Here is a 25,269-nt window from a genome sequence, read left to right as displayed (position 1 = left end):
GATTCTTAACCACTGAGCCACCCAGCAAGTCCCTGATTTTAAATTTTTGAATAAAAATCAGAAGCTAAAATTCCAGACAATGTAGACATGGGAGATTGGTGAGGGAGAGGTAAGCAAAAGGTAAGTAAGAGAATGCTATGGTCCTTGTTAGAAAAGCCCAGTTATGTATCAATTTTTTAAAATATAAGGATAAGCATCTCAAACTAGTAGAAAATATAAAATAGGTGTACCACATTTAATTATGTACAACTACAAAAATATTTAAGTGCATATAAATGTCTTTATTTCTTCCCAATTTATACTGTTGGATGTGGATGCAGATTGTAATCTCTCTTCAGCAGGGTCTGCAAGTCTCTATGTGGCATGATCATTGACATTGGTGCCCTGGAGGTTGGATCTCCTCCTCCTGGGAGAGTGGGGAGGTGATGGAGACCACTGTGGAAAGGGGAGGGAGTGTGTATGTATGTTTACATACATAGAGTGGCTGGGAAGTGAAATACACATACAGCTATAACATACACACGCAGCTGGAGGCATGAGCCACCAAATGTAAACAGCTGGGAAATAGTGAGTCAGATCAGCAAGAGTACCATCAACTCTGTAGAGATCCCTTACACCATGCAGATGCATTTTGTCATATTTAGCTAGCATGTACAGAAATATACTGTGTGCCAGGGACCTCGCTAGACATAGACATCTCTACAAACTTTACCCATGCAATGAGGACAAGTCTGTTTTACACCTGAGGAACTTGGGGGAAGGAACCTGCCCAAGGACGCAGGACAGGTGTGTGCTAGAGCCCTTACCCAGGACCTTAGCCACCAATCAGCTGGCATTGTACTAAAACTGCAACAAAGACAAAAGAAGAGGCCAGAAAATATCAGACTGCGTTATGCATAACAAGAGTAAATACTGCTAGTGAAACTCTTTTACATTTACTTATACGTACGTGGGTGTTGGTTCCCAATATAAACGTATTTTTTATTTTGGACTCACAGTCAAAAATGTTTGTAGGCCACTGCTGTTGAATAGGGGAGGTTTCTTAACATCAGAAAAGCCTACTGGCAAAAATCTTCCCTCTAATTCTCTCTCACTCTCTCAGATATCTCTGCTTCTGAAACCCTATGGGGCTTCTCAGAGGACCTCCTTCCACTCGAGGAGTGGTAGCAGGGAGCTTGCATCAGAAAAGGAAACACCCCAGCCTGCGGACCTCCTGCAGAAGGCTGTCTCATCCCACACCCCCATGACATTTCCCTGAGTATCACGCGCTTGCTCAAGCTTGATAAGAACCACCTGAGAAAAATGGAAGCGTTAAAGAGGATGAAGGATGAGAGCTGCTTTGAAAGGGGCAATAAAAGGGCTAGTACTTTATTTTTTTAAAGGAAAATCAGAAAGGAACTACAGGAGAATCTGGGACTAGACATGGGACCCCAAAGAGGGCTCTTTAAAAGTGTCCGCGGGGGTTTGGAGGAAGTTGCCAGAGAGAGGTGAAATTTACAAGAGGGCAGTTTGTTCCTGTTGCATAAAGGTTCCCTGAACGTCTGCCAAGTGTTCTTTCTGTTCGACAGGGCTGAGCCAGAGGCTGCAGACACAAAGAAAAGCTTCATTCCTTAGCGATTAGGGGGGAAAACAGACAAGAATAACTGACAACTACAATGCACTGCTATCTACTGTGTTATGGGTTCAGCGAGAAGGTTCCCTGGAGAAATAGCATCTGAGTCTTAAAGGAGAGGAGGCATAAAAGAGATGAATGAGGGAAAGGTCGTGCCAGGAAGAGATGTGGCCTTCCTGGAGTTTAGGGAACATAGTTTAAAGACAAGAAAAGCCTGCACACTCTCCAGCGGCTTCCCACAGCATTTAGAATAAAATCCAAGTACCTTCTTAGCCCAAAAGGCCCTAAGTGGGCTACCCTCTCATCCCATGCCTGGTTCATCCTCCCCACCACTTCCCTACCCTGCAGCCCCACTGGCCTTCTGCTTCCTCACCTTAGGGCCTCGACTCGCTCCTCCCTCCTCCCTCCTCCCTCCTCCCTCCGACTCGCTCCTCCCTCTGTCCAGCAGGCTTTCCCCAGGCCTCCCCTGGCTCCTCCTCCCACTCAGCCCAGGGGCAATTTTACCTCCTCTCGCCTCAATGGGGTCCCATCACTTCCTAATATTCCTATGTCTTCTTCATAGTACTTCACTATACAAAATTATCTTTTTACTTTATATTGTCTTGTTTACTTGTTTATTGTCTCTCTCACATATACACAGGCAAAATACATTGTAGCATGTGGTGTGAACCCAATAAATATCACTGAATAAATTAATTGATAGAGAGATAACAGGCTAGCTCATGAATGAGATGCAAGTTTGGATTTCACTCTGCAAGCCATGAGGAAATCACTAAGGATTTTAAGGGGAGACTAACACGATCAGGAAGCTCACTCCAGAAACAGACTTCCTTAGAGGGGGTCAGTGTGCGGACAGCAATAAGCCACTATGGAATAACAATTTTTTTGAGCTAAAGGCACTGGAGTTCCTGAAGTCCCTTATTTGCCTAAAGCAGACCCCCCCAAAAGAACTCAGTTGTCAAAAATGTCCTCCCCAGGAGCAACTCTCATCTTCTCTTCTTGGAGAGTGAGAGAAGTCAGCCCTACACCCAAACAGACACTGTCACCAAACTATCGTTATCTCCCACCTTTTCTCCTATGGGCCCATTTATCTTTCCAGTGATTTGTTTTTCCATAAGTGCCCCTTCCCGCATTCCCTTTGAAGTCATTTTTTTCTCCCAGAAGTGCCCCTCTACCCCTCCTCATCCTCTGTTAAAATGGTATATAAGCCCCAAATTCTAACCGCCTCCTTAAGTCGAATTTTTTGTGAACTCTCATGCATTAGTACTTAATTAAACCTACTTTTCTCTTGTTCACGTCGTTTGTCAGTTTAATTTGCAGGACTCCAACTCCAGACCTAAGAGTTTTTTCTCCCTGACAATAATTAGGTTGTTCTAGAAACACAAATGAGAAGCATGTGGAAATGGGCAGATGGAATGGATTCATGAGAAGCTCAAATCCACTCAGTAGTACCTGGTGATCCTCTGAACACAGGGGACAAAGGAGAAAGAAACCCCAAGTTCCTGACCTGGAAGATCAAGTGAATAAGGACCTGTTCGTGAAGTTCATAAAGGCAAAGAGGCTGAACACGGATTTGAAGCTGTTGAGTCTGGGGTGCCTGTCGGCCTTGGTTCAGGTGAGGAAAAGATCTGGGGCCTCAGAAGGCAATATGAATACGAAGCTGCAGGCAGGTTTGAAGCAGCAATGCAGTTTGCTGAGGCAGTCCGTGTCCCATTGGTCCTTTTTTCCCCTGATCTTGTTGGCTGAGGGTGAGGGCACACTGGAGAGGTTTTGGCCTCGGCCACCAAGAAATGGCTCAAACCAACCCGCTGCAACCACTTATCACCAGCAGTTACCATTTACTAAGCACCTGCATAGCACACAGTGTCATCTCTAATCCCCAAATTGATAACATTTATCCTTCACAGATGTGAAAACTGAGGCCTCGGTGTTTACCACGATAAACACTCAATAGATGTTTGCTGGTTGGGATGATTAAATGAAAGTGATTGAGCAGAATGTGAAGCTAAATTAGCTGAAGATTTAAAAAGAAACTCCACACCTGACTTTGGCCCAGCCCAGCATTTAGGTATCAAGAGGATAAGCTTTATACCCAGGTGAAGTTTATCCACTGTGGTCAGGGCACTGAACACACCTTACCTATATCTTCCACTGGATCCTGTTCATACCCAAATTTCCCAGATAGCTCAGTTTTGTAACTAGACTGCCAGGAAACCCAGGGAAACTCAGTCACCCAAGGAGCAGGATTATGGGGAGGGGTTACTTAACTGAGCCACTGTCAGCCTTTAACACCTGCAGGCTAATGACTTAACCCAGAAATGGCAGAGCCCTGTCAAAAATGACAGAATGAAGGGAGAGATGGATCAGTGACTTGGGGACAGGGCTGCCTGGGGGCCACACCTGACTGATCTGTGGGCTGGGAATGTTCACAACAAAGAAGGAAATAGAAATCAGGAAAATGGGAATTGAAGTTCTGACAGGCTTGGCCCTGGCTTCCTGGGGAGAACAAGGTATTGTATGAAATGCATTTCATAAATTCTGATGTATCAGACAATTGAGAGCTATTATAATTTAGGAAAGTTCTCCAAGAGATGACGCCTTGGAACAGACCCCAAACTGGAAAATAAAACAAAGATTTAACAAAAGAATTAGGATAATGTGGTAGCAAATGGAATGGTTGAAGAAGTACTGTGTTAGTGCCAGACTGGGGTTCAAATCCCAGCTTGGCCACTTACCAGCTGTGTAAATGCCCACACATGTCCCAGAGCCCATGAGCCTTTATTTCCTCATCTATCAGGCTCTGTCAGCGGGTACGTACGTACACACACACACACACACACACACACACACACACACACACACACACACACACACACACACACACACACACACACACACACACACACACACACACACACACACACACACACACACACACACACACACACACACACACTTCTTTTTTTCTTTTCTTCCCCAGCCCAAGCCTAGGTAACGAGAAGGTCTTTTTTGGAATGTGACCACAGCGAGAGGCTCACTCAGCCTTAAGGGAAAGTTAGAATGTCTTTGCTATTAGTATTCTGTGGGGTCCACAAAGGCTTGAGGTTCTACATACTTACGGTTTTAGGAAGAGGCCTCTGGTTTGGTTCTATTTGCATCATTATCTGTAGCCCTTTACATTTCTGATCAATGGAACTACTTACACATTCAAGAGCCAGGAGTCCAGTAAGAAATTCCAACCCAAGTGGCAATTAAATATATGAATACTAATACTGTTAATAAGAGAATATGCAAAAATCATGAAGATTCAGTGTCCGTTTGATTAACGAACTACTTAGTAAGGAAAATTTAATGCCATCAGAACATGTATTTTCAAAGGCACAAAGGTTTTTGAAGGTGATTTTTATTATATGTGAAGACCTAATCTTTTTCTATGAAATCCTCTCACATCACACTGGCAGGTAACTAAAAAACATGATTCTATATGTGAATATTTCCTTTACATAAGCATCCAATAACATTTCTGGGAATTCCCCGGCAGTCCAGTGGTTAGGACTCGGCACTTTCACTGTTGTGGCCCGGGGTTCAATCCCTGGTCTGGGAACTAAGATCCCATAAGACGTGTGGCACAGCCAAAAACAAAAAACAAACACGTTTCTAATGTGTTCTGATTTACCAATGCTTCTGCAAGAAGGGAAAAGTGTTCTTGTGAGCTTTTTTTTTTTTTCTTCCTCCAAACGATCACTCTGAGTGTGATCAAGGTTGGTTTTATGTCGTCCTCGATTTTATACACTGAGAAACAGAGCTGGAGTCTTCCCCAGAGGTCCTCAAGAGGAGAAAGTCCACCAGCTCTCCGGGCGCGTTAGGCCAGGAGTGAAAAACCCATCTGTCTTGCATGTTACAGCAGAACCAGGGAAAGCCACTGTCGCAGGACAGCTTTAAAGCCCTCTTGGGCTTCCCTGGTGGCGCAGTGGTTGAGAATCTGCCTGCCAATGCAGGGGACACGGGTTCGAGCCCTGGTCTGGGAAGATCCCACATGCCGCGGAGCAACTAGACCCGTGAGCCACAATTACTGAGCCTGCGCGTCTGGAGCCTGTGCTCTGCAACAAGAGAGGCTGCGATAGTGAGAGGCCCGCGCACCGCGATGAAGAGAGGCCCCCACTTGCCGCAACTAGAGAAAAGCCCTCGCACAGAAACGAAGACCCAACACAGCTATAAATAAATAAATTAATTAATTTAAAAAAAAAAAAAAAAAAAAAAGCCCTCTTTAAAAGAGAATTGAAAAGCTGCCTTTAAAAAAAGGTAAGGAATACAAGAATAAAGGAAGTAGAGGAGAAGTAAGAAAAATGAGCAGGACAGAAGTGATTGTGATAGGAAGTAAAATCATATCACCAGCAGTGATGCGAGTTGGGGGGACTGAACAAAGCAGGTGAACTCTGAGACACAGCACCGGAGGACAGAAAAAGATAATCCTTCAAACTCGGAGCCACACCCCTTATCCAGAACTCCAGAACTTGCTGATTCTGCCTCTTTTTTCCATTAGACTACCCCAGGTCTGTTCTAACATTAAAATGGGAGATATTTCTTATAAAAGTAGAGAATCAAGATTCTATGCTACCAGGAATCACTGAAACATGTTTACAAACATCTGATATAAAAATATGCTCTCTAACCGTATGTATTTGAATCAGCTTTGGGCCTAAGGTGTGACCTTGGTCACATCATTTTTAACTATTCTGTGCTTCCATCTATTCCAACACTTATATATCTCTGTATTTTCAGGACCAGAAGGAAACCCAAGAGATTAGCTATAGCCAGGGTTGCAGTCAACCCAACTCTTTTTGGACAAGGCAGAGTTACAAGGGAAGGGACTTACATTTCCATGTACTTGACCCTCTCCTAAACCTTGCTCAGTTCTAGCCCATGTTGTGGCTGCAGAAAAGTCCCCTGGCATCTCTGAGCCACGGATTCAATATCAGAAGAACAATTCTCTCTACTTACCCTCAAGAAACAATGAGAAGATAACTTCACTAATAATTTTAAAAATTATTTTAAGAAAAAAAAAGCTGACACTAATGATTAGAAGTGAATCGCCAGATTCACTGCCTTTACAGCCACCAGGGAAGGATCACCTGCTGACCCTGGATTTTCTGTGCCTCCAGGGACCACCTAACTGTCACTTCCTCAGACCCTGAGAGAGTGCACAGGCTGCTACGAAAACAAGACCGCACTTGTTTTCCGGACTGTGGCAGAGCAGCTGTCTTAGCCAAATTTCCCTTAAAAACTGGGAGGGGGGCTTCCCTGGTGGCACAGTGGTTAAGCATCCGTCTGCCAGTGCAGGGCACACGGGTTCGAGCCCTGGTCCGGGAAGATCCCACATGCCGCGGAGCAACTAAGCCCGTGCGCCACAACTACTGAGCCTGCGCTCTAGAGCCTGAGAGCCACAACTACGGAAGCCTGCGCGCCTAGAGCCCGTGCTCCGCAACAGGAGAAGCCACCACAATGAGAAGCCCACGCACCGCAAGGAAGAGTAGCCCCCGCTTGCCGCAACTAGAGGAAGTCCACGTGCAGCAACAAAGACCCAATGCAGCCAAAAATAAATTAATTAATTAAAAAAAAAACTTTTAAAAAATTGGGAGGGACTTTGGGAAAAAATAATTTCACTTTCTAATTAAATATGATCTTTTAATTGGTTTCCTTGTTATTATAGTTTTTAAAGAACTGTAATTTAATAAAGACTTAAAAGTCCATGTGTCTAAAAATAATCAATATTTTTGGTGCAATTGTTTTTAATGGTTTAATTATTGTCTCCTCTCTCTGGAGTTTTATCTGGAGCATGGGGTTTGAAGATGAGATTCATCTTATCTCTGATTAACGACCCTGAAAGGGGGGGTTGAGAAGTGCCCAAATCTGTCCTTAACAGAACTAACGTGCTCAAGAACATTCCTGCTATTCATGAATAAAATTTGGAACGTAAGCCAAAGAAGTGCAGTTTAAGGCTCACCTTAGCTGCACTACATTTTCAAACTTAACACAATGTGGTAAAATGTACAAGGCACTCGGTTTAAAAATAAGATCAGAGGTTCCTTGTAAGACTATGGGAAATAAAAATCACACTACCCACCTTCAATCACATTCTTTTGCACAGCAATGCTGGTCAGGACTGCATCCCACCCACCAGGGTAGATTTCTGAACCTCATGGAAAAAGCCCCAGGTCTCCGAGAAGCTCAGGCACTAAACCAAGTCCATTAGGATGGTTTGGAATTCATTAGAGAATTGCTTTGCTCATGGTTCAAAGTGCACCATATACATCTCTTCTCAGAGGAAATAAGTCCTCCTCCCCACCCCCTACTTTCCATGTCTTGAGTTTGAGAGTAGGTAAATGTAAAATTTACCCCAAATAACACAGGGTTATAAGGCAACATGTGCCCAGGGCCCATTAGAAATCGGGATGACCATTTGGTGGCACCTTGATGTCTCAAGAACAGAAGGCCACAGGAACAGAAGTCACAACTCCCAGCCTCCACCCCCATCCTGACTCCCCAGGACCATATCAGCTGGCATGACAGGTGTCAGGGACAGTCCTTGCTAGAACTGCTGACTGAGGGGCCTATCTGCTACTCTAGAAAGCGAAATGTTCTGATAGAGATTCTACATTCAGGCCTAAACCCCAAAATCAAAGCCAGCGACACATGGAAAGAACAGCAGCCCAAGATAATGGAGGAAATCTTCAGAGAATAGACCGTATCCACGGCAGGCCCAGGTGGAGAAAGGCCAGGCTTCAGTAATGTTTGCTCTTCTTACCACACAAATATACTCAGGGCTTTTATAGCAAGATTTCAGTTTGATACCAAGAACTCACGAGGGAGGATTTTATTACTAAAGTAATCATAAGCATCAGTTACAGGCGGGTTTGCCTTGGGTTAGGAGCACTGAGGAGCATCCTACACCCGAATCTGGGGAAGCCCTTTGTTCAGGAAATCCTGGCCCCTCAGCCAAAGCGTTAATTTCACTTCAAGGCCCCAAATCAAAATTTTAAAGTGCCCCCTTAAAGAACTGCAGAATAAACAAACAGGTCCCGTGCTTTTCCTGGAACCCAGTCTCTGGCCCCCAGGACAATATCAAATTACAGGGTTTTTCTTCCCATATACGGTCTCTTATTTCTTTTCCTTTTTTTCAAAGAGGATCACAATTGCACCCTGTTGTGTGTCTTCGGTTTCAAATACCTCGCAAATACATCCCCATTCTGAATCTCTCCGGAGCCTCCGAAGAATCTAGGAGGGGCTAACAAACGCAATTTGAATAATAATGAAGAGACTGAACAATTTAACTACCAAAGGTAGCCCTAGAGACTCCAACAAAAGAGTTGAAAGCCTTTATCTACAAAAATGTGGCCACCTGCTCGACTGTGGGACCAGTTATGGGGAGTGCAGAAGAGAGAGGCACACAGGTGCACACACAAGTTTAAGCAAATAGGGAATTAGTACAAATGCTCCCTGGGGACCAGACACTATGAAAAAGGGTGACTTGGAAAGCTCCTTTCTCATCTATCAGGCTCAAGGTTTAGTTAACAATCTTCCCTTTCTGATTAATTGAAAGTAGCACTCACCATACGTAAAATAATGAAAACTGCCCCCCCAGAGAAAGGCTTTGTTTGTATGGAGAATTTAAAACAAGTCCAGTGAATTTTCAGTAAAAGTTCTTCAAAATCAACAGTCACGAAAGTACTTTTTATCCCTCATGCAATTTCTGCCAAGTGAACATTTTAAAAGTTAGTTCCTTCTTTAGGAAGCTGACAGTTCCACCTAGATGTTATGTTTACCAGCCTCATTCTACTAACCTTTCCAAAAGACCTTACAATAAAGGACTTTTTCCTCGATTTGGAGGGAAACAAAAAAGATGAACCTTTCTGGAATCCTAAAAAGCTCTCAACTCCCTTAGTCCTTAAGAATTAAACGCAGGACGCCCCCGCTGGCTGAACAATTGCTAAATCCTGCTTCTTGAACAGGAAACAGAGTTTGCTTCTGAGTGGCTCCGTATTCCCCCGCCCCGCGCTCACTCCAGGGCAGGCGCTGCCATGCCCAGGTGGTGACGCTGAGCAGAGATAAGGTGTCCTAACAACCTTATTTGCCTGGATCTCTGGATACCCGCGGCCACACGGCGACTCCCTTATCACCTGGGTGCATCCCTCCGCCCCTCCACCGGTGCCTCCACGCCGCCGACCTGGGCGGCCCCGGGACCCCTCCCGCGGCGACACGGGGCAAGACTGACACCCGCAGCTGCCGACGACCCTGCCAGTCACGCTGCCGCCGGCTGCCTTTTTTAGCCACGACATCTGACCCCGGCTCCGACAGCAGCATTCAGGGAGAGATCCCAGGGCGCGCCGGGCGGTCCCCTCCCCTCCCTAACCCCCAGACCCTGCGGAGAGCTCGGGGTGAGGCGTGGGGGAGGTACTGGCCCTGGAACTGCCAGAGAGCGCGCGTTCCTCCTGCCCAGACGCTTCCTCTCTGCCCTCTCCACCGATCCCGGCCCCCGCTCCGCTGCCTGCACCCGGGCTCCCCCATTTTGCATCTCGCCGCGGCTCCTCTGGCGCCCCTCCCCACTCCCACCCCGCAACTCCGCTTGCCTGGATCCCCTCCAAGTCAGCTGCCCGCGCGCCGGGCGCGGCGGGGGTGCGGGCCGAGGACGCTCGGGGCGGGGGGCCGAACGGGGGACCCGGTGCTCACCTCCCTCCTCCGTCCCGCTGTCCGGCTCGGCGTCCGAGGAGTCGGGCCCGTCCCCGTAGCCCGCTAGCCCCACCAGCTCATCCTCCTCCTCGTCGTCGTCCTCCTCCTCCTCCGGCTGAGGCTTCCCCAGCACCTGGCTCATCGCGCCCACGGCCGGCCGTCCCGGGGGCGACGGGGGTCTCTGGTGAGGGGCGCCAAACCTCCCGGCCTGCCGCTCGCAACCTATTTCTGAATTGGGGTTTTGTCCCGAGGTTCGCGGGCGGAGGCGGGGACCGCGCGTCCCCCGCGGCGGTCAGCGTCCAGGTCTGGGTCCCGCCGTTCCCAGCGCGCCCGGAGCCCCCCTGCCCCGCCCGCCCGCCGGCGGAGGAGTCAGCCAGAGCGCGGCAGTTCCTCCCCAGAGGAGGGAGAGGGAGACTGCGTGACCCAAGTCACCTGACACACACTGTCATACACTCACACACACACACCGCACGGGCGCGCGCGCGCTTTCCCGGGAGCACCGCTCGCTGGGGCGCTGGGCCGAGGCCGCGCACAAACACTCAACCGGGAGCAGGCCGGCGCGGGGCCCTCCACCCACCCAGAAGCGCACACAGACACTCGCCCGGTACCCGGGGACCCGGGACGCGGCGCAGTCACCCACCGCGGCTGCTGGCCCTGGGCCCCCAAGCGCCCCTCCTGCACGTGGTCCCCGCACAGGCGGGCGAGCTGGGGTACCGCGCACCCGGAGAACCTCTCCCCGCCCACCGCCGACACACACACGCTACCTAGGGCGGCCTTCTCCAGCTTTCGGTCCCGGCCGAGGGTTCCAGTCCCAAGTGGCCTGCCCCCCGCCCCGAACACTGCTGCGCCCAGGCCCCCTCTCCGAGCGGCGTGCCTAAGACACCCCGTGGATGCTGAAGCGCCCCGAGAAGAAAACTCTAGAGAAATGCGCCGCACAGGCGGCGCAGTCTCCATAGCAATTGCCTTTTAGTGCGCGTTTGTCGTTCAAAGTGCTTCCCACCAAGAAAACAGACGTATTCACTAATCAGGCCTACCCAGCTGTAAATGTTCCTGAAAAAATAACATGCCTCGTGGCTGCCTAGCCTGAATAATAATTCCTCTGCGGCGTTTGGGCAAAGGTCTCAGGTGTGTAACACACCGAGGGGCTCTTCATAGCCACCTCCTCCTGTCACACTGTTGAATAGACTGTAATCCCAAATCCCACACCTCAAAATAAAATGTTTCAAGGCCTCTGGGGGGAGAGAGGGGCGGTGGACGGGGAGACAAGACTCGCAGCAGTGTGAGGGTGAGACTGAAACCGGCATTCCTCCACAAGCTTTTCACCACGGGAGAGACCGTACCCGCCCTTTCTGGATACTGCAAAAGATCACGTGGATGAACTTCCTTCTGTCAAGCACAATGAGAAATAAACCAGCTGGCCAGCAGGATAATCCAGATTCTACAGGTGCCAGCAGCTCCGCAGGTGGTGTGGGGAGGGAGAAGAGGAGGAAGGGAGCTGAGGCTGGAGGCTCTTGGGGCCCCAGGGTGCTGCCTAGGTAGGGAATTTGGATGGAGAACCTACCCTATGCCAGGGGGCTGGGCTAAGGGGTGAGGGTGCGGGCCTCCACGTAGGCTCAGAACAGTGTTCGTGCGCTGGAAGAAATCCCAGTCTAGCAAATCATGACTCCGGTCCTGGATTTTGTAGTAGCTGTAGGTGTTGAAGGTGGATGCAGACACCTTGTAGGAGGTGGCTGCTTCTAATCCCGGAAAGGTTTGGGGATTTTCCAGGTGGAGGCAGTACAACATGTATGGCTGTAGCAGTCAAGGTCCTTCCCAGCAGAAAAATAGATGGCACATGCAAAGATTTTAATTTAAAAGGCTTTATAAAGTAAAAGGGACAATTTACTAGGATGTGGGCAGAGTTTAGGGATCAACGCAGGGATTAGCAACAGTGGGAAGAGGTTATCTCCCCTAAACTAGTTGGTGTAACGGAAGGGAACTAGAGTCCTGGTCAGGGGGCTCAAAACAGGAGCTATAGCTGGTGAGGAAGCAGACACTGCCAGAGCCACCTCCTGTCAAGGAGACAGCAGTGGGAAGGAATACACTGACCTCTCTTGCCTCCCACCCTCCATTCTTCTCTTTTTGGCCGTGCTTCCCGGCTTGCAGGATCTTAGTTCCCCCACCAGGGATTGAACCCAGGCCCCCTGCAGTGGAAGCACAGAGTCCTAACCACTAGACCGCCAGGGAATTCCCTTCATTCTCCTGAAAGTGGTTCCCATTGGCCAAATCCAACTGGACGCCAAAGGGCTAGAGAGACTGCAACCTAGTCCAGGACTCAGAGATTGGGTCGGGAGGGCAGTGGGTTCCAGGGGCAGGGGTAGGGGCAAATAGTATATCCAGCACAAGCAGGCTCTACTCGCTCTTATCAGAGGAAATTATTCTAGGAGTAATCTTCCTAGTCCATCTTCATCCATTCTGTTTAAAGAAAGAAGTACCTGGGAGGAAGGCTCTTTTAGAGTGGTTTTCAGACTTTCAGTTATCCCAGAACAAACCACCAGCCTGGGGAACTGTTGAGCTGGCCTGATTCAAAGTGCAGAGGGCTATATATGGGGCCCTAGAAGCCAGTCCAAAGGTCAGCCCAGACCATCAGGACATCCTTTGGGCTGTTTGCTGACTGTGTATGCCTTGGGGACTCAGGGGTTCAGGCAGGACAATCACTAAGCCAAAGACCCCTCTGTGCCTGAGATCAAGAAAAAACGGAGATACCTCATGGTTCTCTGCCTTCCCCCCCCCCCCCACAAAAGAGAGATCCTGAGGGGGCAACACCAGCAGGAGATTGGAGCATACCCTAGGATATTTGAGAATTTGACCATTCTTGAGAAAAAAAGGAACAAATCCACACACACACACGAAATCAATAAAAGCCAAATCCTCAATTTTGCTCCACCCCAAGGTAGATAAGAATCATGTACAGGTTTAAGAGATTCAAATTCACTGTCATTTCAGAAATGTACAGTATTGATAAAGTTTGAGTGAACAGAACAGGAAAAATCTTTATTGCTTTCCTTCTTTTCTGTTATCATTTCAGTACTGTCAGCTTTCAAATAAAGAATATGTTGAAAAATATCTTAGAGATTTTTAAATTTTAAAAGTCGTGTGTGTGGATCCTTTCAGAAATTAAATAAAAATAGAAAGACACTAAACCCTGAAAGCCTTTGAGACACTCGGTATGGGATCTGCTCAGTGAATTAGCTACCGCCTGGATCACTCTGGCCTGGAGATCAGGCTCTGTGACGTCTCCCCAGGAGGGCGATCTCAAGAATGTGAGGATTTGTCTCTGGGCTACTCTTGGTTTTTGCTGTTGTATGTAACCATGGCAGGTTGCCACATACATGATAGGTGCTGACGTTTATGAAATGGATGAAAGAAGAGAAGGGAGGAAGTTATACAGTACATGGCCAGGCATATTTTTGAGAGAAACTTCAGGAAAAAACAGAAGCCAAATTTTCTACTTACTCTAAACCCTGGGAGATGCCACAGTGAGGTAAATATGAACTATGCTCTACAAGAGTGCAACCAGACTGCCTGAAGATTGGAAGGAATTACAGTATAATGACTATGGAATGCTTATTCTATTTTTGCTAACCCTTCCTTTCTAAAAAAACTCAACTTTCAGAGATATTTTGTAGCATCATGAAATATGAGATTTGTCTTTTGCCAAAATTTTCCAACTAATATTGGGGAAAAAAAGACATGAATAAGGAAGGCACTCTTCCAAAATAATATGACCTTCAAAATATTCCCATTAAGTAATATTATTGTCCTTAATTTACACATAAGAAATATTCACCCAAGGTACCACATGGAAGGTACCAGATGGTGAAACTACTTTGGAACTCAGCTGGACACTAGACCTATTCCTATTTAATGGCAGTAAAGCTAAAGTCAATTACATTATGGCCTGAAACTGAAAAGGGAGAAGGGGAAGGGAAAAGCTGGCTCCCAATCTCCTAGGTAAAGAACCAAAACATACACAGACACTAAAAAATGGGTCTGTTGTCTCAGGCCACTAATTTACAGGATTCACTGAAAGGAGGGAAAAGAAGAAAAATTGAAAAGCTTCCTAATGAACAAAAGTTAGAAAACTACTTGTCATAATAAAATTGTTGATCACCATCACTCCTTTTATTAGGAACACAAATAGCAAGTGAGGGACTTCCCTGATGGCGCAGTGGTTAAGAATCCACCTGCCAATGCAGGGGACACGGGTTTGAGCCCTGCCAGGAAGATCCCACATGCTGCGGAGCAACTAAGCCCCTGCACCACAACTACTGAGCCCACACACCGCAACTACTGAGCCCACGTGCTGTAACTACTGAAGCCAGCGTGCCTAGAGACCGCGCTCTGCAACAAGAGAAGCCCCGGCAATGAGAAGCCTGCACTCCACAACGAAGAGTAGCCCCCGCTCGCCACAGCTAGAGAAAGCCCGTGCGCAGCAACAAAGACCCAACACAGCCAAAAAAATTAAAAAGTAAACCTAGATCATTTAAAAAAAAAAAAAAAGCAAGTGATTTAGTTCCCTTTCTGGCTAATATGGCTCTATTGTACTACATGCTTAGCTAAACTATAACATCTAAGTGTATTTTTGTTTAAAATTTGAATTCTAAAGGCCAGAAGTTTGTGCCCTTATTTTAGTGAATTATTTTGCTGTTACCAATTAGATGCTTTGTGACAAGGAACATGTGAGCTATTTAAAAGAGACCTGTACAGGCAGAATAATTGCAGTCCTGAATAGGGCAAGCAATTAAATACAGCCTGCAGCCCTGCATCTTGGGGTATTTTGAGGCATCTGATGGCCTTGCGCCTGGTTCCTGGGATTCACATGTTGAAAGCCTTTAAGGCTTTCTTTTTAAATATGTATTTAAAGCCATTAATTCTCTCTTGATGAAGCAAACAAAGGAAAGAGCCTTCTACAGAGTCTTGCCGCACTCCTGCTAATCCAGGAAAACCAAATTTTTCAAGAGGGCAGCTCAGAGTCTCCAGTTCTCCTAAGACAGTTGATGCCCTGATGAAATCATTAACTCATATCCACTGAGGCAAACCATCATTAAATATATTTTACTAAAATGATGTTTTGATATTTTAAGAACATGCATGTGGTAAATAGTCAAACAGCATAAAAGAATATTCAATGAAATGTTAGTGTCTTCCCCCAACCTGCCCCCCTCACCGGCCTTACAGTCTCCTGGTTTCCCTCCGCAGAGGGAAATATCCTGCTTTAAATGTGCAAACATATTTGTAGCCTTTATAGAGACTTATATTTGATAACTTCATCTCTTTAATAGTCTACAAATTTTTTTTTTAATGAACGTGAAGACAATTAGATTTTTAGGGCTGTACTTTGAAGGAAATAAACAGAGAGAGACGAGAGAGAAACCGGGCATGAGAGAAGGAGCCTGATTTAGATGGGGTCGCCAGAGAAGACTTTTCAAAGAAGGTGACATTTGAGTTGACCGTGAGACGGAGACAGACAGCCAAGTGAGTCAGGGTAGAGCATGTTCCCCTGGAAGGTATCTCCACAGTTGGAAAAATCAAGGAGAAGTGAAAGGACTTGGTGTTGGAGGAACAATATATCAGTGTGATGGGAGAGGGGGAGGGTGGTAGTCATGAGAAACAGGTAGTCTTCTCCACCAGGATAAAGAGTTTGGATTTTATTCCAAGTGCCAATGAGGCATTGAAGAGTTTTAAAAAGGGAGGTGAAATGCGTGGTTTACACTTCTAAAAGCTCACGCTGCTAGATTGTTTCCAAAGATGGCCTCAACAATCATGCCATCCCACATGCCCTTCTGCAAATGTGACTTTGCCACTCCTTCCTCCTATTTTCCCTCCTCTTAAATGTGGGCAGGCTCTGTGACTTGCTTTAACTAACAAAATGCAGCAGAAGTGACAGTGACACTGTGCAAAGTCTGAGATAGGGTCATAAAAGACCTTGCTACTTCCTTTTTCACTTTCTTGGTGCCTTTAGCCACCATGAAAAGAAGTCTGGGCTAGCTTACTGGAGAGGCCCCATGGATACAGAGGCCCTGAAATGTTCCAGAGCACAGGAATATAGAGGCCCCAGAATTCCAGCCATCCATCTGAGGGGCCAGGCATGTGAGTGACACCAACTTGGATTCTCCAGCTCAAATTGCAACCACATGAGCAAGTCCAGCCCACTCTGCATGAAACACAGACTTGCTGTTACAGCTGAACCCTGCCAGCCAACCCACAGAATCATGAACAAATAAAATAGCTGTTTTTTTTTAAACCATTAAGATATGGAGTGGTTTGTTACATAGCAGCTGATAGCTGATGAACATATTCTGGCTGATGTGGGGAAAATGGATTGTAGATTTCAGGGTGGAAGAACAGGAGATCACTTTAGTAGTCCATAAGTGAAATGAATGGAGATGGTGGAAACCGAGAGAAGTGGATAGATTTGATATAAATTTTGGAGGTAGACTAGATCAGATTTATTGATAGCTTAATTAACATGGATGGTCAGGGAAAGGACTCATACCAGACATTTGATTTGAGCAACTAGACATATGGTAATGCCATTTATTAAAGTGAGTTAAGACCCAGATAGGAACAGGATTGGGGGATGGGAGGTGAATCAAGGTCCTTGATTTCTAACATTCTAGTTACTGTATATGGCCACAAGGTAAGCTACCTTAATCCTGTGATTTTGGCCGTTTCTTAGATGTCTATCATGTTGTCTTTGGTATAAATAATGAATTTTTCCAACTACAAGCCATGAATGAACTGAAGATGACATTTGTAAAAGTTCCAAACTAGTGAGATGGAATTGTTACTTATGGACTTCCATAAAAAGTTAACTTTTTATTCATATGGATTTTTAAGGACAAGCTTCTGACATAAATGGTGCCGTAACATGAGAGCAGAAATGTCTTGACTGTAGAGTCAGCCAAACAGAGGTACTAACAGCTCCACATCTGTAGATCAGTTTGGACTTGGCAACCCCTGCCTTGGCTGGGAGGGTTACACTAACTTCAGTGGTACAAAAAAGCAGATTCTCCAAGACAAATGACCTTATTAAAGAATGAGAGAGTTCCCAAGATGGTGGAGTAGGAAGGCCCTGAGCTCACCTGCTCTCACGGGTGCACCAAAATTACAACTATTCACAGAGATACTGTTGATGAGAAAGACCAGAACCTACCAGAAAAGACCTTCAATAACTAAAGATATAAAGAAGGAACCACAACAAGACAGGTAGGAGGAGAGGAGTTGCAGTACAGTCAAGACCTATATCCCTGGGTGGGCAACCCACAGATGGAAGAATCATTACAATTGCAGAGTTTCTCCTCAAGGAGTGAGGGGTATGAGCCCCACATCAGGCTCCCCAGCCCGAGAGTCCTGCACGGGGAAGATGAGCCCCCAGAAAGTTTGGCTTTGAAGGCCAGTGGTGCTTACTTTTTTAATTTTTTTTTTTTTGTCTGCACCACATGCTATGTGGGCTCTTAGTTCCCCGACCAGGGATTGAACCCGTGTCCCCTGCATTGGAAGCGCAGAGTCTTAACCACTGAACTGCCAGGGAAGTCCCCAGTGGTGCTTACTTTTGGGAGACCCAGAGGGCTGTGGGAAATAGAGACTCTACTCTCAAAGGGCGCACATAAAATCTCACCTGCTCTGGGACCCAGGGCAGAAGCAGTAATCTGAAAGAAGCTTGGGTCTGACCCACCTGCTGATCTTGGAGAGTCACCCAGAGAGGCAGGAGGCAATTGGAGCTCAACCTGGGAACACAGACACTGGCGGCAGCCATTTTTGGGAGCTCATTCTACCACATGGATGCTGGTGCTAGCAAAAAATTTTGGAATACTCCCTCTAGTTTATTAGCCTCAGGACCCAGCCCTGCCCCCATCCACCAGCCTGTAGGCACCAGTATTGGGATGCCTTAGGCCCAGCAACTACCTGGGTAGGGACACAGCCCCACCCACCAGCACGCAGGCTTCCTTAAGAGCCCCTGAGCCCACAGCTGCCCTTGGACATGGCCCTGTCCAACAGAGGACCCAGGACTTGGCCCTACCCACCAGGGCACAGGCACTAGGCCTGGGACTCTCAGGGCCCTGCAGCCAGAGATTCTGAGACCCAGCTCCACCCACTGGTGGGCAGACACAAGCCCCAGGACCACCAGAGCCCTGTAACTTGCCATGGCAGGACCCAGCCAACCCACCAGCAGGACAGCACCAGCCCTGGGACCTGTTAGGCCCCAGCTCAGCCTACCAGCAGTCCGACACCAGCTCTGGGACCCCTGAGTCCTGCAGGTAGAGACCCCAGGACCTGGCTCTGCCCACCAGTGGGCTGGCACTAGTCCCAGGACCCAGCTTCACCCACCAGTAGGTGAGAACCAGCCCTGGGATCTCCTGGACCCCAAACTCATCCACCAATGTGTGGACACCAGCCCCAGGACCACAGTCCCACAGCCTGCCTTGTCAGGACTCAGCCAACACACCAGCAGGCCAGCACCAGCTCCAGGATACCAGGGCTCAAGCCTTGCACACCACCAGGCCAACTCCAGCTCTCGCTCACCTTGGGGCCCTCAGCCAGTGGCCCTGGGATCCAGCACCACCTACCAGTGGGCTGACACCAGCTTTGGGACCCCCAGGGCTCTGCAGCCAGAATACCTGGGAACTGGTTCCACCCACCAGTGAGATTGCACTAGCCCTGGGGCCCCCAGGGCCCTGGGCTCACCCACCATCAGGCCAATACCAGCTCTGAGATACCTTGGACTCCTTAGCCAGCCACTCCAGGATCCAGGCCCACTTACTGGTGGGCCAGTACCAACTTTGGGAAAGCCCAGGACCTGCAGCCAGCCGTGTCAGGAACTGGCCCTACCCACCAGAAGGCCAACACTAAATTCAGAAATCCCAGCCCCACAAGCACCCACCCCAGAACCCACCAATGAGCCAGCACTAGACCCAAGACCCACTAGGGTTGCACCGCCAGCCGCCTCATGGCCCAGCCCCACCAACCAGTGGCCGGCAGCCTCTGCACAAGGCAGGGCCTGGCAACCAAGCAGACTGAGGCCCAGCCACGCCTAGCAGACTGCCCAGAGTAATCAGCTCGCCAGAACAGAAGGACGCATGTTGCCCACATGGGGGCATCCCTAGAGCATACAGCTCTGGTGGCCAGAGAGGAGTGCACTGCCAGGGTGCATAGGACATCTCCTCAAAAGGCCAATTCTCCAAGGTCAGGAAACAAAATCAACCTAGCAGATACATAGAAATAAAAAGAGCAAACTAGGCAAAATGAGGCAACAGAGGAACATGTTCCAAACGAAGGAAGAAGCTGAAACCCCAGGAGGAGAATTAAGTGAAGTGGAGATAGGCAATCTACCTGAGAAAGAGTTCAAGGTAATGATGATAAAGATGATCAAAGAACTTGGGAGGAGAATGGATGAACAGAGTGAGAAGTTAGAAATTTTTTAACAAGGAGTTAGAAAATATAAAGAAGAACCAAACAGAGACAAAATATACAATAACTGAAATGAAACATACATTAGAAGGAATCAACAGTAGTTTAGATGATACAGAGGAACAGATCAGTGAGCTGGAAGATAGAGTAATGGAAATCATTGAAGCCGAACAGAAAAAAGAATAAAAAGAAATGAGGACAATTTAAGAGGCTTCTGGGACAACACCAAGTGTACTAACATTCGCATTACAGGGGTCCCAGAAGGAGGAGAGAGAGAGAAAGGAGGGAGAACATATTTGAATACAAAGAGCTAAAAACTTCCCTAACCTGGGAAGGGAGATAGACATCCAAGTCCAGGAATAACAGAGAGTCCCAGACAGGATCAACCCAGAGACAAATACTATATATCACTTATATGTGGAATCTGAAAAAATAAAACAAGCAAACAAATAAAACAAATGAAACAAGCAAACAAATAAAACAAATGAATATAACAAAACAGAAAAAGACTCACAGATATAGAGAACAAACTAGTGGTTACCAGTGGGGAAAGGAAAGGGGGGAGGGGCAAGTAGAGGTAGGGGATTAAGAGGTACAAACTACTATGTATAAAATAAATAAGCTACAAGAATATACTGTATGGCACAGGGAACATAGCCAATATTTTATAATAACTTTAAATGGAGGATGATCTATAAAAATTCTGAATCGCTATGTTGTATGCCTGAAACTAATATAATATTATAAATCAGCTATACCTCAATAAAGAATACTTAAAACCATAAGAAAAATCTACAAGAATGAAATCTAGAAACTGTCACTTACACATACCACTTAATGTTACCTAAAAACATGGCAGATGCTGTCGGTCAGCTACTTACCATCCATCCCCAAACCCCTTCTCTTCTCCTGTTTCCCAAACTAGCAATGGGGAAAGTCAGATAGTACTCAAACTCTGAGACTCCTTCATGTATTGTCAGTAAGAAGATAGGGGGAATCCTGCTGGGGAACTTCTAGGAAAGGGTTTGCTTCCTAATAAAAGAGGTCAGGGTATCAGAAGAGCCCCCTGACCACCCCCCCCACCCTTTCCTGCTTTGAACACAGTTGTGTGAGAACAGGGTACTTGGAGTTAGGAAAGCCATCTTGCAGGTAACAGGCCTAAGACTAAAAGCCTGTCCTGGAAATGGCAGAATAGAAAGAAAGAAGACCCTGGATGACCTTGCTGAACTACTGTACTCAAACCTGTAAAAGCCTACCCCCAAACTTCTTATTTCATGAGAAAATTAAAAGTCCATTCCTTGAGTCAGTGCTTCCCTACCTTGACCAGTCATGGCACACATATTTATTTGGCACACTGACCTAAATGGACAGGCTGCTTGCAGCCGGAGGTGACTGGTCCAGAGACTTTGGCCACCTCAGGCCCTGCCCAGCTGTCCCAAAGGCTGAGGGGGATCAATAACTTGGCCATATCAGTAACCCATTTATGGCACACAAGTAGTGGTGGCAAACCAGTTGGGAAGTTCTACTTAAACCACTGAAGTTGGGGTTTTCTGAACTTTGCAGTAAAACGTATCCTAACTGATACAACATATAACCTTTATAAGTGGAGGGAGGGAAGGAAGGATGGATGGATGAAACGTGATCATATACCTATTGGTGAATTCAGAAGTTATGTCATATTCATAGGATCCTAGGAAAGGTGTCTCAGGATATATCAGGAGATAATCACAGCTTCATTAGAAAGGGAACTTGGTTTTGCTTCTCTGTACTTCTCACTTCTTTCTTCTCTCTCTGCATGAAAACTGGCTTTCTGTGCTTCCCCCACCAGATGGCAGGAGACGGCTGCTCCACCTTTCCAGGCCCATGATAGTGGGCCCAGTTTCCAGAACTAGGCTACCTGGGTTCAAATCCTCGTTCCACCACTAACTAGCTGTGTGACCTAGACCAAGAAACTTAACCTCTCTGTGCCTTGATTTCCTCATCTCTCAACTGTTTATAATGTTATATACCTCAATAGGGTTGTAGAAAGAATTAAATCCATTAACCATGTAAAATCATTTTTCAAGGTGAGCACAATATAAGCTTTAGCTATTATTATTTTTGATTCCTAGGCAAGAAAATCTGATTAGTTGAGTTTAGGCCAGTAATCCATTCCTAATGCCCCAACCATATTTTACATAAGACCATATACTGCTACTCCTTTAGCACATGTACCTCAGCTATCATTTAATATTTGACTGAGGACTGTTTTCACCACTAGACTGCAGGACCATTGCTCGTGCTCATCGTTTTGTTCTCAGTGGCTAACATGGTGGTCAGAACCTCTATGAAGCACAATTCTAAGGCGCACCATTTACATTGTATTTTATGTGCAATATGGTAGCTTGATGGTGGTCCAGTTCCAATAAGTATACTGAATTAATGGCCCAGTCCACTATGGCTGGGGGTGCAGCTTGTGGCTGCAAAGGTCTACCCTCATGAGTGGGGAGACAGCTCTGAACAAAAGGGGGAAAAGCTGAAGAGAAACTTCGAAATATATCTACCATGTGCCTCATGTGGCCAGGCACAGGGAATACAAAGTCAAACAAAGTCAGGCAGAGATTGTTGGTGTCATAATCCCCCCACCACTTTGTCCTTAGTTTGATATCCTTAACTGTTCTTGGGTATCAACATACTCGAGGGAGGAAGCCCAGGCTCAGAGGTTGAATCATGATTGGTTTACACTGGGTACGATAACCAGCCCCTCGCCTTTGTGACCCAGGTGCGATCAATGACATGTAAGGAAAAATAGATTTAAGGGGCAGCTGTGAAGAATTTGTTCTCAAGTTAAAATAAACACAGTGAGAAGGCCTGCCCCTTTCTCCTGCCTAGATGTCAAGCCAAAGACAAAAGCCAGTACTGAGGTGGTACAGTAGAATAATAGAAAGAGCCTAGACCCAGATATTTTTATTACAAAATTTTTTATGTGTTTAAACCACTCTAGTCAAGCACACTCTTTCCAGCAGCCAAACACATTTTAACTGATAAACATGGCCCCTTTATCTTTATAACTGAAAGTGAGTGAGGGAGACAGATCAGATAATCAGTAGCTTAAGATCAGGAACTGAGAAGGAGGCCCGTTACCATCATTCCTATTCCACAGTGTACTGGAAGTCTTTGATTGCATAATAAGATAGGAAAAAAGATAAAAGGATTGTGACACTAAAGCACATACTATCCATAAAAGAAAAAAATCGATAAGTTGGACTTCATCGAAATTTAAAACTTTTGGGAATTCCCTGGCAGTCCAGTGGTTAGGACTCCGCACTTTCACTGCCGTGGCCCAGGTTTGATACCTGGTCGGGGAACTAAGATCCTGCAAGCCTTGTGGCACGGCCGGAAAAAAAAAAAAACAAAAAAACAAACCCAAAAAACCTTTTTCTCTGCAGAGTCTGTTAAGAGAATGAAAAGACAAGTTACAGAGCGGAGTAAAATATTCATTAACCACATATCTGACACGGGATTCATATCTAGAATATACAAAGAATTTCCAAAACTCCACAGTAAAAAAAAATCCAATTAGAAAATAACCAAAAGACGTGCAGAGACATTTCACTGAAGAGGATATAGGGGTGTCAAATAAGCACATGAAAAGATGTTTAGCCTTTTGGCTTCCAGTATTTACCCAAATGACCAATCCAAAGGGAAAGAGGTAAGGCATCTGCTGTATGCCTTTTAGAAAACAGAAGTTGTTCCTTTGGCCGCATACATGTGAATTTGCAATAAAGGTGATATTGTAGACATCAAGGGAATGGGCCCTGTTCAAAAAGGAATGCCCCACAAATGTTCCCATGGCAAACCTGGAAGAGTATGTTGAGTGTTACCCAGCATGCTGTTGGCATTACTGTAAACAAACAGGTTAATGGTAAGATTCTTGCCAATAGAATTAATGTGCGTATTGAACATATTATGCACTCCAAGAGTTGAGGTAGCTTTTTGAAACGTGTGAAGGAAAATGGTCAGAAAAAGAAGGAAGCCAAAGAAAAAGGTACTTGGGTTCCACTGAAGTTCCAGCCTGCTTCACCCAGAGAGGCACACTTTGTGGGAACCAATGGAAAGGAGCCTGAGCTGCTAGAACACATTTCCTATGAATTCATGGCATAATAGGTGTAAAAAAAAAATAGAAGACCATTGGATTATTAAAAAAAAAAAGAAAAAGAAAAAAATGTTCATTACCACTAGCCATTAAAGAAATACAAATTATTAAGACCACAATAAGTTACCACTATATAGCTATCAAAATGGCTAAAATAAAAAAATAGTGACAACACCAAATGTTGGCAAGGATGCAGAGAAACTGGATCTCTCATACATCAGGAGTGGGAATGTAAAAGGAAAAAGCCACTCTGGAAAGTAGTTTGGTAGTTTCCTATAAAATTAAACATGCAACTATTGTGCTATACAACACAGCAATTGCCCTTATGGACACTTACCTCAGAAAAATGAAAACTTATGTTCATATAAAAACCTGTGCACTCCAATAAAGATGTTTTTAAAAAAAAACAAAAATAAAAACCTGTGCACAATTGTTCATAGCAGCTTTATTCATGATAACCAAAAACTGTAAAAAATCCAGATGCCTTTCAACAGATGAATGGTTAAACAAACTGGCACATCCCTACCATGGAATACTACTCAGCAATAAAGAGAATGAACTGTTGATACAGAGAACAACTTGGGTGGATCTCAAGGGCATTTATGCTGACCGAAAAAAAGCCGGTTTCAAAAGTTCATATACTATATGATTCCAATTATATAATATTCTTGAAATAACAAAATGTAGAGATGGAAAAGAGATTAGTGGTTGTCAGGGGTTAGGGATGGTGTGGGGAGGAGGTTGGAAGTGACTGAAATGGAGTAGCACCAGTGGTGATGGCATAGTTCTGTATCCTGATTGTGATGGTGGTTACATGAAGCTACACATGTGGTAAGATTTCATAGAGCTTTACACACATTGTACCCATGCCAATATTTTGATATTGTTTTAATGTTTTGATAGTGTACTATAGTTATGTTAAGATGTAACTACTCGTGGAGACTGGGTGAAGAGTACACAGGACATCTCTATACTATTAAAATTCTTTTTATAATTAAAATGTTTTAAATTTATTTATTTTGAAGTATAGTTGATCTCTCTATACTATTTTTGCAACTTCTTGTGAATCTGTCATTATCTCAAAATAAACCAAAAAAATTTAAAGATATAAGGGGTGGAAAGTAAGGAATAAAATATCATTACTTGCAGGTACATAGAAAACTAAAGAATCTATAAATTACTAAAACTAATAACAGAATTTAGCAATGTTGCTGGATATAAGATCAATAAACAAAGATACTGTACATTTTTCTTATTGACAACAAAAGGGTAGAACGTGTATTTTCAGAAACGTCATCACTTGCGATAGTAACAAACAAGATAATTAAAAATAAATCTCAGA

The 25,269-nt window shown here is 45.7% G+C and overlaps 1 protein-coding gene across 1 annotated transcript in view; it reads right to left on the bottom strand.

The window, feature by feature from the left end:
* The window catches only part of RRAGD (Ras related GTP binding D), a 38,222-nt gene extending 27,391 nt beyond the window's left edge, over positions 1 to 10,831 (bottom strand). Inside the window, exon 1 of the mRNA XM_036871825.1 lies at positions 10,340 to 10,831. Coding sequence (XP_036727720.1) covers positions 10,340 to 10,481 — 142 coding nt within the window. The 5' untranslated portion in view covers positions 10,482 to 10,831. The remainder of the gene's footprint in view (positions 1 to 10,339) is intronic.
* Positions 10,832 to 25,269: the final 14,438 nt, after the last annotated feature.

Source organism: Balaenoptera musculus, chromosome 12 (genome assembly GCF_009873245.2).
Source record: "Balaenoptera musculus isolate JJ_BM4_2016_0621 chromosome 12, mBalMus1.pri.v3, whole genome shotgun sequence".
NCBI classification, from domain to species: domain Eukaryota; kingdom Metazoa; phylum Chordata; class Mammalia; order Artiodactyla; family Balaenopteridae; genus Balaenoptera; species Balaenoptera musculus.
This window is presented reverse-complemented; position numbering and strand designations above follow the sequence as displayed.